At 46.2% G+C, this 12,051-nt stretch overlaps 1 protein-coding gene across 1 annotated transcript in view; it reads right to left on the bottom strand.

The window, feature by feature from the left end:
• DNHD1 (dynein heavy chain domain 1) overlaps nucleotides 1-12,051 on the bottom strand; it is a 74,861-nt gene extending 62,810 nt beyond the window's left edge. Inside the window, 7 exon segments of the mRNA XM_034666486.1 lie at nucleotides 696-806; nucleotides 883-1,086; nucleotides 6,382-6,552; nucleotides 9,727-10,561; nucleotides 10,830-10,902; nucleotides 11,040-11,096; nucleotides 11,505-12,051. Coding sequence (XP_034522377.1) covers nucleotides 696-806; nucleotides 883-1,086; nucleotides 6,382-6,552; nucleotides 9,727-10,561; nucleotides 10,830-10,893 — 1,385 coding nt within the window. The 5' untranslated portion in view covers nucleotides 10,894-10,902; nucleotides 11,040-11,096; nucleotides 11,505-12,051.

The following is a 12,051-nucleotide window of genomic DNA, read 5'->3' as shown; positions in this document are numbered from 1 at the left end:
TTCCAGGAAATCCTGAAAAAAATAAGGCAGCTGGCATTCTGTACCCGTATTCCCAGTGGTAACAGTCAGTTGGAATTGAGTAGTGACTGTCCTACTTAGTTGTAGTCTTCAGATTGCATTCCCCACACTCCCTAATGTCTTGCACCTAACCCACTGCATTTCTGCCATAGCTCCCGCTCAGGCCCTGTAGACATTTCAGTTTGCAAGTTCTATTACAGAAGATAATTAGAAGTGGCTGAGGAGTACAGGAAAAGTTAAAAAAAAAAGTACTGAAAATAAGAATAAGTCCCCCCCACCAAAAAAAAAGAATCCAAAAGACCATGGAAAAAGCAGAGAATTCGGATTCAAACACCTAAGTTATATCCCCAGATCCAATAGTTAATAATTGTGTGATCTGGGGCAAGTTGATGTAGGAATACATAATTACATGAAATATGCTCAGAATACATCAGCCAGAAAAAAAACTGGTTACTTAACAATATGTCAAGTATGACCACATTTGTATAGGTGATAGAAAAAAGACTAGAAGGATATGCAACAAAATGTCTGTCATGGTTAGTTACGTGTGGTAAGTTTAAAGATTTTTTTCCTTTGTGCTTTTTTGCATTTTCCAAAATTTCTACAAGGAACATGTTAATACTTCTTGTAAAAATAATTTTAAAGCATCCATTGACAGTGCGCTTTGAAGACCTTACCTGCTAATATGCAGAAGCCCAGCTCCGAAGTGGGGCACAGCCGAGAGCAGATGTTTCCCTAGGAAAGTCCGGCACCGGTGCAGCCTCTGTAACTTCACGCTCTTCTTCCAACTACAGATCAGAGGGCAGTGACACGCTACCGCTCCCTGCAACACCGGTCCCCAGATCCCATACCGTCATCACCTACCGGGCCAAGGCCTTGTATAAGAGGCAATATTTGAAGAATGGGATGAACTGGAGCTGCTGCCAGAGGACGGAGTGGCGGTGCCAGGTCCCCAGCGTCATTGTCTCACTGCCCTCCACAGGGTGTACATGCAGGATCCCAAACGGAGAGAAGATGTAGTGCTCAGGGTTCACCTTCTTCGGTGGCACCACCACCAGGCTATAGGGCCTTTAAAAAAGAGTTCTGATCAGCAGGGAACTTGTGCAGGCGCCAGGAAGGGACCAAAGAGGGATGGAGAGGCGAAACGTGGAGGCAGGAATGAAGGCAGAGGAGAGATGGAAGACAGGAAAGAGAACAGAATGACGTTCAAACTGAAAAAAGGGAACAGATGTAATTTTTTTTTTTAAGATTTTATTTATTTGAGAGAGAGAGAGAGTGTGAGCAAGAGAGAGAGCACAAGGAGAGGGGAGAGGCAGAGGGAGAAGCAGACTTACTGCTGAGCAGCGAGCCCGATGCGGGGTTCGGTCCTGGGGTCATGACCTCAGCCCAAGGCAGACACTTAACTGACTGAGCCACCCAGGTGCTCGAGGAAACAAATATTATTAAGAATAAATGGAAGCCAGGGCGCCCGGGTGGCACAGTCAGTTAAGTGCCCAATTCTTGGTTTCAGCTCAGGTCGTGATCTCCGGGTCGTGACACTGAGCCCCGGTGTTGAGCCCCAGTGTGGGCTTCTCGCTCAGCGTGGTTTGCTTGAGTTTCTCTCTCTCTCCCTCAGCCCCACCCCCTGCGTACTCACACACGTGTGCGGGCTTTCTCTTTCTCTCTCTCAAATAAATATATCTTTAAAAAAAAGAATAAATGGAAGCCAAAGATAGAGGAGAAAAAAGAAAAAGGCACCTAGCCAGTTCTAAGCAGTTCGTATCTCCAGATCCAGATACTTCACATCTTATCAAATCTAAGATGCAAGATTCTTTTTTAACGAAACACTAAAATTTAAAATGCTGCCAACGTGATACTGCACCAATCTGGAAGATGCATCACAATTTCAGAGATGTGAAAATGTGAAAAAAAGTACATCTTAAAAATGATAAATACATGTATCTCTAGGTACTGAAATAACACCCAGAGACCATTAGGGGGTGCTGTTTGGAGTAACTGAGAATGGGGAAAAGCAGAGGGCAACCGGAAGACTGGACACACACAAATCAAGAGGAAAACTGCACCTTAGAAAACCAGACAAGTACCTCCAGAGCCATCTTAAAATCCTACTAATTCTCTTACTTCAGCACAATGCACCCACACCCCACACTAAATCTCATTTATAGGCAGCTATCCGATAGTTGTATCTAGTTGCAGAAGCCTAGTTAGCACAATGCTATGTTGGGACACATTCAATAAAGCATTTATCAATTTTTATTTTGTATTTTTATTTTCATAACTTGGAACCAATAATATTTTTAAGCATTAAGTATATTTTAGAGCCCTATAAAAGCTATTATGTCCCAGATCCTATACCTATAATGCCTAAGAGATAAAATGGCCCTCCTCTATCCCTTCTCTCAACTTTCTAGAATACATTATTAAGCAAATGACTTAAGGGAATTTAGATAGAGGGGCGCCTGGGTGGCTCAGTCAGTTAAGCATCCAACTCTTGATTTTGGCTCCGGTCAGGATCTCAGGGTTGTGAGATCGAGCCTTGTGTCAGGTTCCCAGCTTAGGGGGGAGTCTGCCTGAGGATTCTCTCCCTCTCCCTCTGCCCCTCCCCTGGCTCTCTCGTACACTCTTTCTCTCAAAATAAAGAAATAAAATCTTAGGGGGAAAAAAAAAGAGCGCTTAGATAGATACCAGAATGGACTCGCTAAATCAAATCATATAAAAGCTTTGTTTCCTTTCTGACAAAGTGACTAGATTTTCCCAAGTACTCTTTCCCCCCAAACTATTTCTTCTGAAGCAAAGAGGAGTTATAACTTTGTCCAAGGTAGTTAAGGGAAAAATATAGGACTTAAAGCCAAATCTACCTGACTCAAGCCACCCCTCTTAACCACTGGACTGCCTGGCTTCCCACAGGACAGCCTTCTATCCCAACTGATTCCAGGCTCTCCCAAGGGATCCTTCCCCTACGACACCTTAATGAACACTACTCTTTCTTTTTTCCTTTTTAAAGTTGCTTTTTTCCTCTTCTTTTTTTTTTTAATGACTTTATAGAGTTTAGTTAAACTATTTATCAAGTTTCCCTTCTGTCCACGTACTGTGACTGGAGATGAGGACACAGAAATAACTGCTACATAGTCCTTGCTCTCGAAAGTCTCAGATCAGTTAAGAGCATTAAGTGACACTAGAGAGTATTCAGCTACTTCCAAAACACCTCGAACTCTATGCCTCAATGAAACACTGCGACTTCTACACTGAACTCATCCTTCACTGCCCCTAAATCTGGTCCTACTCTAGATCGATCATTCATTCATTCATTCATTCATTCATTCAACAAATGTTATTGAGTCTTTTCTCTATGCCAAACTGTTCTAAACCCTCAGGATACATTGTTAAACACAACAAACAAAAATCCCTGCCCTGATAGAGCTCTCATTATACTGGAAAAGAAAAATGATAACTATTATAAATGAGAGGGGAAGGAAAGCACAGCAAAGGAGGTTGGCAGTGCCAGGGGAGGGTGGCGAGTGAAGACATGACAGTTGAACAAAGGCTCTAAGGAAGTGAAGGAATAAATTTCTTTCTGAGTATGAATCAACACCTAGGACAAATACGAATATAACGTTTTATCTTAAATACATTAGAATTAAAAAACTTTATAAAAAAATCTAGGACAAATACAAGAAAAATTGGACAGGGGCGCCTGGGTGGCTCAGTCATTAAGCGTCTGCCTTCAGCTCAGGGCGTGATCCCGGTTGTTATGGGATCGAGCCCCACATCAGGCTCCTCCACTGGAAGCCTGCTTCTTCCTCTCCCATTCCCCCTGCTTGTTCCCTCTCTCGCTGGCTGTCTCTCTCTCTGTCAAATAAATAAATAAAATCTTAAAAAAAAAAAAGAAAAAGAAAAATTGGACAAATTCAAACACATTAAAAAAAACTCTGTTATGTGAAAAATAAACAAAACGAAACAATAAATGCCAGCATTCCACTTTTACTGATGGTGCAGCTAGAAATTTGGAATTAATACTCTCACTTGAGAACAACTAGATAAAGACAAAACAAGGGGATAAACTATGAAAATCATCTGTATGAACATATCAGAGAACTCAAAGCTAAATGCCCTGGACTCTGGGTTGGGACCCTGGTGACGTTATAGGTTGAAGCAGAAAATACGTCCCTCCTGGGTGTGGGCCTCTAGCTGTAGCCTCTGATCTTTGGCTGTCTGTGCCTGTCCAGAGCTCAGCTCCTCCTCTCAGTCTTTCAGGAACAGACAGTAGAACTGACACACAATTGCTGATACTGGAATCGACAGGCATCTCTGTTTGGGGAAAAGCACCACCAAATGCTAAAGTCACTTCACTGGGTTCCCTTCTTTGGCAGATGTTGGTCCTATAATTATTCACTGCCTTTTTAGTTCTCTTGCTCATGGTTTCTTGTCTATGTGCCTAATTATCTTTGATTGTGCTGCTTCTCTGATTATGATGGAGTTGACGGCTTAAAGTTCTAAGCTTGTAATTTTCTTTGTGTAAGCTCTCTGCCACAGCCAGTAAGCATCCCACCCCACACTGCCACCATTACTACCATTACTGCCAGTTGGTCAAGTGTGGTGGCCACTGGGTATCAGTAGGGTAGTTTATCACATTCAGCCACAAGTGATAATTAATCATGATGCCACTATATGTCATCCTATATGCCATTAGCACAGAGCTCAGTACTGTTCAAGGTCAAGGACATTACCAAACCAATCTCAGAATCCCATAATTGAGGCTCACTTCCTTTCATGAGATCAGTAAGGGTCCAATCAGGGAAACAGAAACCAAACTGGGCATTTCAACAAAGTGAATTTAATAGAAAGCATGTGTTTTTCTTAAAGGTGTCAAAGAAATGAAAAACAAAAAGGGAACACTAAGATAGCACAGATACCATAATCACAGGAATGGATGCCAGCCCTAGAACTAGAGGAACAAAGGGAAGGCAACTGGATTCTCAGAAGCTCAGAGTCTGGAAGAGGGGCTTGTAGAGTTGGGACATGGATTTCTGAGGAGATGCTGCTGGGTTGCTACTGGTACCTAAGCAGTTTGGAGGAGGGGCCGTGCAGTCAAGATGCAGAACTGTGATGGGAAGGGGCCCCCCAACTCAGAATCATGAAGAAGTTAATTCAGAAGTGCCCGCTGCCACCAGGGGACAATTTTTTTTTATTATTATTATTTCTGACCAATATGGACAGAAAGAGCAAGTGAGGGAAAGAGAAATTCCCTTCTCTTATCTTGCGTCCAGTCTCGTTCTAGCACCCCCTATTAATCAAACCTAACAGGTAGCCAGCTGAAAAAGGAGGAATAAAGTTTCAGAGTCTCAGCCCCAGTATCACAAAGCAGAGAGAGGAGAGGAGATTAGAGCCAAAAGACAATTGCTTAACAACTGGCACAATGCTCTCAGTGAAAACGTGTTAATGAACTGATCAATGAATGCATGGGTGATATGGTTCAGTAGTGCTACATAAACTCAGAAGAAAGAGAGCAGTGTATGCAGGAAATAAGGCTTTCTGGGAGGATTTGTGACATCTGATTTAAGAGCATAGACTTTTGAGTTAAGACAGTCCTAGGTTTGTCTGTTTCTACCACTGACTATGTGACAAGTTACTTAACCTCTTTATGCATTAGGGCACTCATCTCATATATGGAAATAATAATAGCACCTACTTGGTAGGTGAAGGATAAATAACCCACGTCATATGTTTATTAGCACAATGCCTGGAAAAACTTAATCAATGGTAATTATTATTATTATTATTATTTCTGGGAAGAGATGAGACTTGAATCAGGCTTTTAAAAATATGTAAATTTTAGGGCTAATAGAAGAAAATGAATGCCTCTTGAGTCATGTGGAAAGAGGAGACTTGTTTTTATAGCCCCAGGGATAAAACTAGGACCGGAAGGTAGAAGTTAAAAGAAAGTTAAAAGAAGTTAAAGGAAAGCAGATTTTGGTTCAGTCTAAGGAACGGGATATCGTGGCAAACTCAAAGCTTCCCCTCACTGTAAAGATTCAAGCACCTGATTCCTGCATTGGAGTTGAAAGAGGTGACCATTAAATTCCCTTCCGAGGCTGTGACCAAATGTTTCTATCATCTTAGGACAGAATAAAGAAGACAGAACCAAAAGTAGAAGAGGACAACTAAGACCAAAGATTGTGAGGGTAAAGGGGAGCAAAGCAGAGGTGCAGAATGGAAAGGAGACTGAGAAGCAAAGAGGGAGGGAAACTGGAAGACAGATGAGAAGCAGCTAGAGAGGAGTGGGTACGGAGAGGGGGCAGGGGATAACAGCATGGGCGGACACCCGGGAGTGGCCAGAACAGGTGTCTGGACACAGGCTCTTACCTAAAGTACCGGCTGGGAGCTACGTTGAGATAGAGGAAGTGCATCTTCAGGTATCTCTCTGTCTTCAGAACGTTCATCACCTGGCTACCCAGGAGGGAAGTCTGAGGTGAGAAGCTAGTGCTTCTCTTCTGTAAGGTCTTCTTACCAGGAACTTCTGGATCAAGCTGAGGCCTGTACAATAAAAATCAGGAGAAAAGAGACACAGCAGGAGGTCAGGTTGCCACTGTTAGCCAGTGAAAGGAGGAGCTAGATCAGGTGTCTAGGAGGACATGATGTGGTTTTGCCAGAGCCTGTCTACACCTATACCCAAAGGTGTTCCCATAGCGAGCAAATACAGTCAAACAGCTATATTCACACAGACCTATAGATGAACAACCCCTCCCTTTCTGATACATGAATAATCATTCTGGATTTATTGTGATTACTGTGAAGTCAGTGTTACATAATACTGAATAAAAGTAATGGGAATACTTTGTTTTCTCAACTCATCACCTTGCAAGCCCACAGTCCTGGATTTCTCCTCCATGGCAAACTCCCTAAGCTTCTAGATCTATCTTTGCCCCATTATGCCTGTTTCCAACTCTGCATGATCTGCTTGCCTGTGACTCTTGCTCTTCCCCCATCACCACCCAACTTCTAGTTTCACAGCCTTTCCTTTCCAGCCAGGGTCCAATGATGCATCCTTCGACCCCCTCAAGCCCGCACCAGGGCTCTCAATCTTCTCACCTTTCCAGAACACCAGCTAACAAAATTGATATGAAAATTAATTATCCAAGACACCAAAAACTAATCACCTGGACTAATAATTCTAGTTGGAGTAAACTCAGAGCACGAGACAAACAAACAAACAAAAATCTGAATAATTAAATTAGACTTAATCTGTCAAGTATATTAACGTTATTAATTGGCCCAAACCTAGATCAACAGAACAAGTTACCCCAGGGACAACAGAGCAAACCTATTCTAAAATTCATATCAACAATAGGGTTTGTAACTTTGATGTTGGATCAGGACATCTTAATGGTGTAACAGCTATTAAAGCTTCATTTCCTCAACAACTAAAGTTCTACATGATCTAAATTGGTTCAGAAGATTGCAGAACAAGGAATATCAGCTCCTCTATGGATTCCAGGTATCGGATCTCAACTATGGGTTCACTCTGCTCTGATATCTTCATACAAGTCCACAGACAGCTGTCTTTCAGACTCCTCAGCTCCTATGCCAGGCCTCCACCTATCCCCATACCCAGCCCTGCCAGGCCCCTGTCCCATCCCCTTCTCTGCCTCCTTCCCTGCCCAGAGGAAACCGGGGCTCTAAGCCGTGAACTAACTTCCTCTAGTGCAGCTGCCTTCCCACACATTTATCTGCAGGGACTCCCATCCTAATCCCATCCTAACCAACTTGAGAGGAAGTAATGTCCTTCCTTCTCTGCAAGACTAATTCCTCCATTTGTGCTATGGATCCTTGATTGCCTTTTCGTGATGTATTTTCAGTCTCTTCCTTTTCTTACCTTTAGCCTATATTTATTCATTCACTGTACAAATATTTATTAAATGTCCACTCCTTAAGCACTGCCTGAAGGGCTACGAACATCTCTCCATCTTTTTTTTTTTTTAAAGTCCTATCCAGACACCACTGTCCTATTCTTTCTCTCTCTCTTCAAACCAAGCTTCATGAAAGAATAGTAAAATGTGATTTCCACTTTCTCATCTCCCATTTGCTCCTGAATGCACTAAAATCTGGCTTCCTCCTCACAAAACTCCCCTGAAATAAATCACTCTCACCAACCTCCTTGTTACTAAAACCAATGAACATCTTTCAGATTTTTCTTCCTTGCCTCAGTAGCATTTAATTCTCCTGCTTCCTCCTCCTTGAACCCTCCTCTTATTTCCCTTCACAACCTGCAGGATATTTTGTTAATAACTCCAAACCCCTCTGATGTGCTTTCCCTACCTGCGCGCGCACACACACACACACACACACACACACACACACAGAGGAACGGCTAGGGGAAAGGGGGTGTGCTCTGATTTTATTGCACTTATCACAGTTTGTAAGTGATTTTACTGGTATCAACTTATTTAACATCTATTCCCCTAACTAAACTGTAAAACCCCAAAGAGATTTGAGTCTGTTTTGTTCACTTCTGTATCTCCAGCATCTAGCAGTTCCTGATACATGTTGGGTACCCAATAATACTTATTAAATGAACGGATGCCTAGGGGAACAGGCCCGGAGAACTTCATGCAAATTAAGCCACATTAGCTAGGCCTCAGAGGCTTATCGCCAGGTTCAATGAGAAAGCACAGAACTTGTCGCTTTCCCAACATCTCAGCCCATTCTCACCTCAGTTACATTTCCCAGGAAGTGAAACCTACTCAGAGCACTGGGCAGGTCTTTGAAAAAAGAAAGTCGCTGGGGGTATAGAAGACATAAATTGTTGGCACTGGCCCCTTCCATTAGGGCCCCAGGAGCCTATCTATCTGTCCACGACACGGCTCTAAATTTTTAGGAAAAACTTTGACTCAGCCATAAACTTAGAGCAAAAGCTGAAGAAGCCAACCAACATTAAAGGTAAAGCTACTATTCTTCCCACACAGTGAGTATGTCCTAGACAAGCTGCAAAGCACTTATAAAATCAGGCCGGAGGATGGGGGAAATTCTTAGACTAGAGTTAGAGAACTCACAGAAGAGGAGGGCTCTGCACGCATTCCGAAATCCTGAACGGAGCAATGACAGCCAGACTGGGGGAAACAATCAGCACTCAAGGGGCCAGGATATCCACACCGGCAGGGCAGGAAGAGACTATGGAAGGGTCCGAAGGGAGTCCCATCTGGCAGTGCTGCCGACTTTGATCCGCTCTGGGGCTGGCTTAGCTCCAGAGACATGAGGGAAAGGCCCCTCAGACACATACTCACCTAGGAACACCCTGAGGGAAGGACCTGTACCCGACATCCAGCTCCCAGCACTAGGTAGGCCCAGAGGCAAGGCTCAGGGATTATGAATGAGTAAGAAAAAGAACTAAGGAAGCTTCTAGCACCATCTGAGAGAGAATGGACACTCTGGAAACTCAAGCTGTTTTCTGAAGCTTTGGCTTCCTTTTAGCTGACTTTTGATTTTCACGAATTTCTGCATTGCCCAATGGGGATGAACACTAAGACCACTCAGTTTATTTGCAGACAAAAAGGAAGAAAGAAGCAGCTTCAACCAGCATGGCTTGGGGTCAGGCTAATGCCTAAAGTCAATAGGGATCTGGCTCTAGACATCCAAGTGACCCTAGAGGCACCCATGCACTGGCTTCTTTCTCTCCTCTGCTCAAAGCCCCAGTGTGGGTCCCTCACTTACTTAGTCTTTTTTCTTCCAACAGGCTCCTCCGCTGCGTCGTCAGTGCCCCTGCTTTCATATTGTATGGGGATGTCTGTCGCCAATGCCAAGGGCAGGAGGCTAAGGCCACCTAGCCACCAAGCCTCTTTCAGGGCCACCTGAGCACCAACAATACCCAGGCTGTGCTGTAGCTCAGGCAGTGTCAGTGGTCGCAGCCATGTAGCCAACTCCTCCCTTACTTGCTGCCCACCCCTCCGGGCCTGCACAAAAGGGCAGGCTGGGCGTGGGTGCCCATGATGGGACTTCTGCTTCTGGGGACAGCACTCGGTATGGGAGGCACCCTCTAACAAAGAGGTATCTGGGGGAAAGGCCTGCTCTATTGCATCTAGCAGGTCCAGCTGGAGCTGGGATTGGACCCAGGGGGCCCAGTGGGACAGCTGCTCCAGGAAGGGCAGCAAATCAAGGCGACCCACAAGCAGTGCCCGATACGGAGGCAGCAGATGCAGCACTGCATGCAGGTAGTGCCAAGCTGCAGGGCTGCTGTCCTGCAGCACAGCTGAGAACAGAGTTTGGAGCTCCGCCACCAGGAGCTCCAGCGCTGTGGGCTGCTGTGCCTGGGTCACTGGCTTCAGGAACTGCCTCTGCCTCCTCTGATGGTCCCGGGACTGCTCTTCTTCATCTGGGGCACAGACGGAGTGCTGGGATTCAAGGTCTTCAGACAATGTCTCTTTAGGAGATGGGCCTGCCTTCGGCTCTGAGACCAGGAGGAGCTGGGCATTCAACTGCTGTCGAACTGACCTCGCCCACTGCTCAGGCTCTGATTGCCAGTTCCAGGCTCCTGGCTGCTGGGTCTCACCTGCTTGGCCCAGCCCAGGAGAGGAGCAAGAAAAGGGGCCTTAGGCTCTGGGCCAGGGATGGTCAGGGTCTAAGGGGCTGGGGGAAGGAGGAAGGGAGGGAGTTAGGACAGGGAAACGGATGGAGCTGCAGGCAGAGCCAGAACAGCAGAAGACAATCCTCCCTACAGCTTCCCCAAACCCTCTCGTAAGAAGCAGGCCCAAGACAGAGGTGGGGGCCCTCTTCGCCCAGGAGTTCCTTCCCACCACCCAGGATACAGCCCCCCTCACCTGGCCTAAGGGGTACAGGATGCAATGGAAGGGAAGAGAGACTGATGTGCTGGTAAGGTTCCATCCCAACTGCCTGTTGGAGAAATTGGTGAACTGGGACTTGGGTCCCAAGCACAGGCTTATGCTCCCAGCTGCCCACAGAGAGAGACTGGCACACACAGAAGTGATCACTCTCAGAGACAAATTGACACACCCCCGTGGAGTGCTCACTCAGAGGACCTTGGTAACAGCAAGAAACCGTCACTGGGAGTGGAGCCTGGCAATGGCCTGAAGGGGAGAGACAGGTCGTCACTCAGAGGCAGCAAAGTCCCAGTCCCATCAGCCCATGGGCTGCAGGGGGCTGTTGAGGGCAGAAAGCACAGAGAACTGCTTGGTCGGGATGAGGTTGGGGGGGAGTCTGGAGAGAAAAAAGTGGCAAAGGACCATGCTGGGAGGAGGAGGAAGGGTAGGAGGAATGGGGGGAAGAAAAGTAGGAGGGATGGGGCGCCTGGGTGGCACAGCGGTTAAGCATCTGCCTTCGGCTCAGGGCGTGATCCCGGCNAAGGGAAGGGGCGGAGGAGAGGGGGAAGGGGAGTGGGAAGGTCCATGGGTGTGCGGGAGGAGGAGACCTTCCTGGGGGCAGTGGCGAGGGCGGTCTGGGGGCAAAGGGAAGCGGATTGCAAGCTGCGGACTCACCCGCAGCTCCGTGCCTTCCCGCTGTTAGAACGGTTACACGGTCCGAAGAGGCCCGAACCTCCACTCCCGAACGCCCGCGGAACAGCGGAGGAGCCGGAAAAGGGAGGGGTCAGCATCCGTGTTGGACCAGGGCCGCACAGGGCGGGGCGAGGCGCTGGGAGGAAGGCAGGGAAAGACTTAGGCCCAGGTCTAATCTGCTGGGGGCCCACATACCTTGGGAATAGGCGATCAGCTTGGCTGGGTATGAAAACGAATGACATGGTTAATTTAGGGAAGTAGCAACCCTGAGGGCATCGTGGGAAGGTGTAATCTGTGTGCCTATTTATCCATTCACTGAGCGTCTAAGCCAGCGCCAGGTACCAACAAGCTGTGTCTTTGGGACCCCAACCGAACACCATCCACATATCCACCAACCCCAACTCACCGACCGCCTCAAAAATACCCATTATAAGACAAAATTTCTGATCATAGGAAGCCCAAAATTGAGGGTGGGAAGGTCTGAATGATGAAAGGAAGAAAAGAAAGAGAACAAGAGAAAGAGAAAGAG

Source organism: Ailuropoda melanoleuca, chromosome 8, assembly GCF_002007445.2.
Source record: "Ailuropoda melanoleuca isolate Jingjing chromosome 8, ASM200744v2, whole genome shotgun sequence".
Classification (NCBI taxonomy): Eukaryota; Metazoa; Chordata; class Mammalia; order Carnivora; family Ursidae; genus Ailuropoda; species Ailuropoda melanoleuca.
Note: the sequence above shows the minus strand (reverse complement) of the source record. Positions and strands in the feature narration are given on the sequence as shown.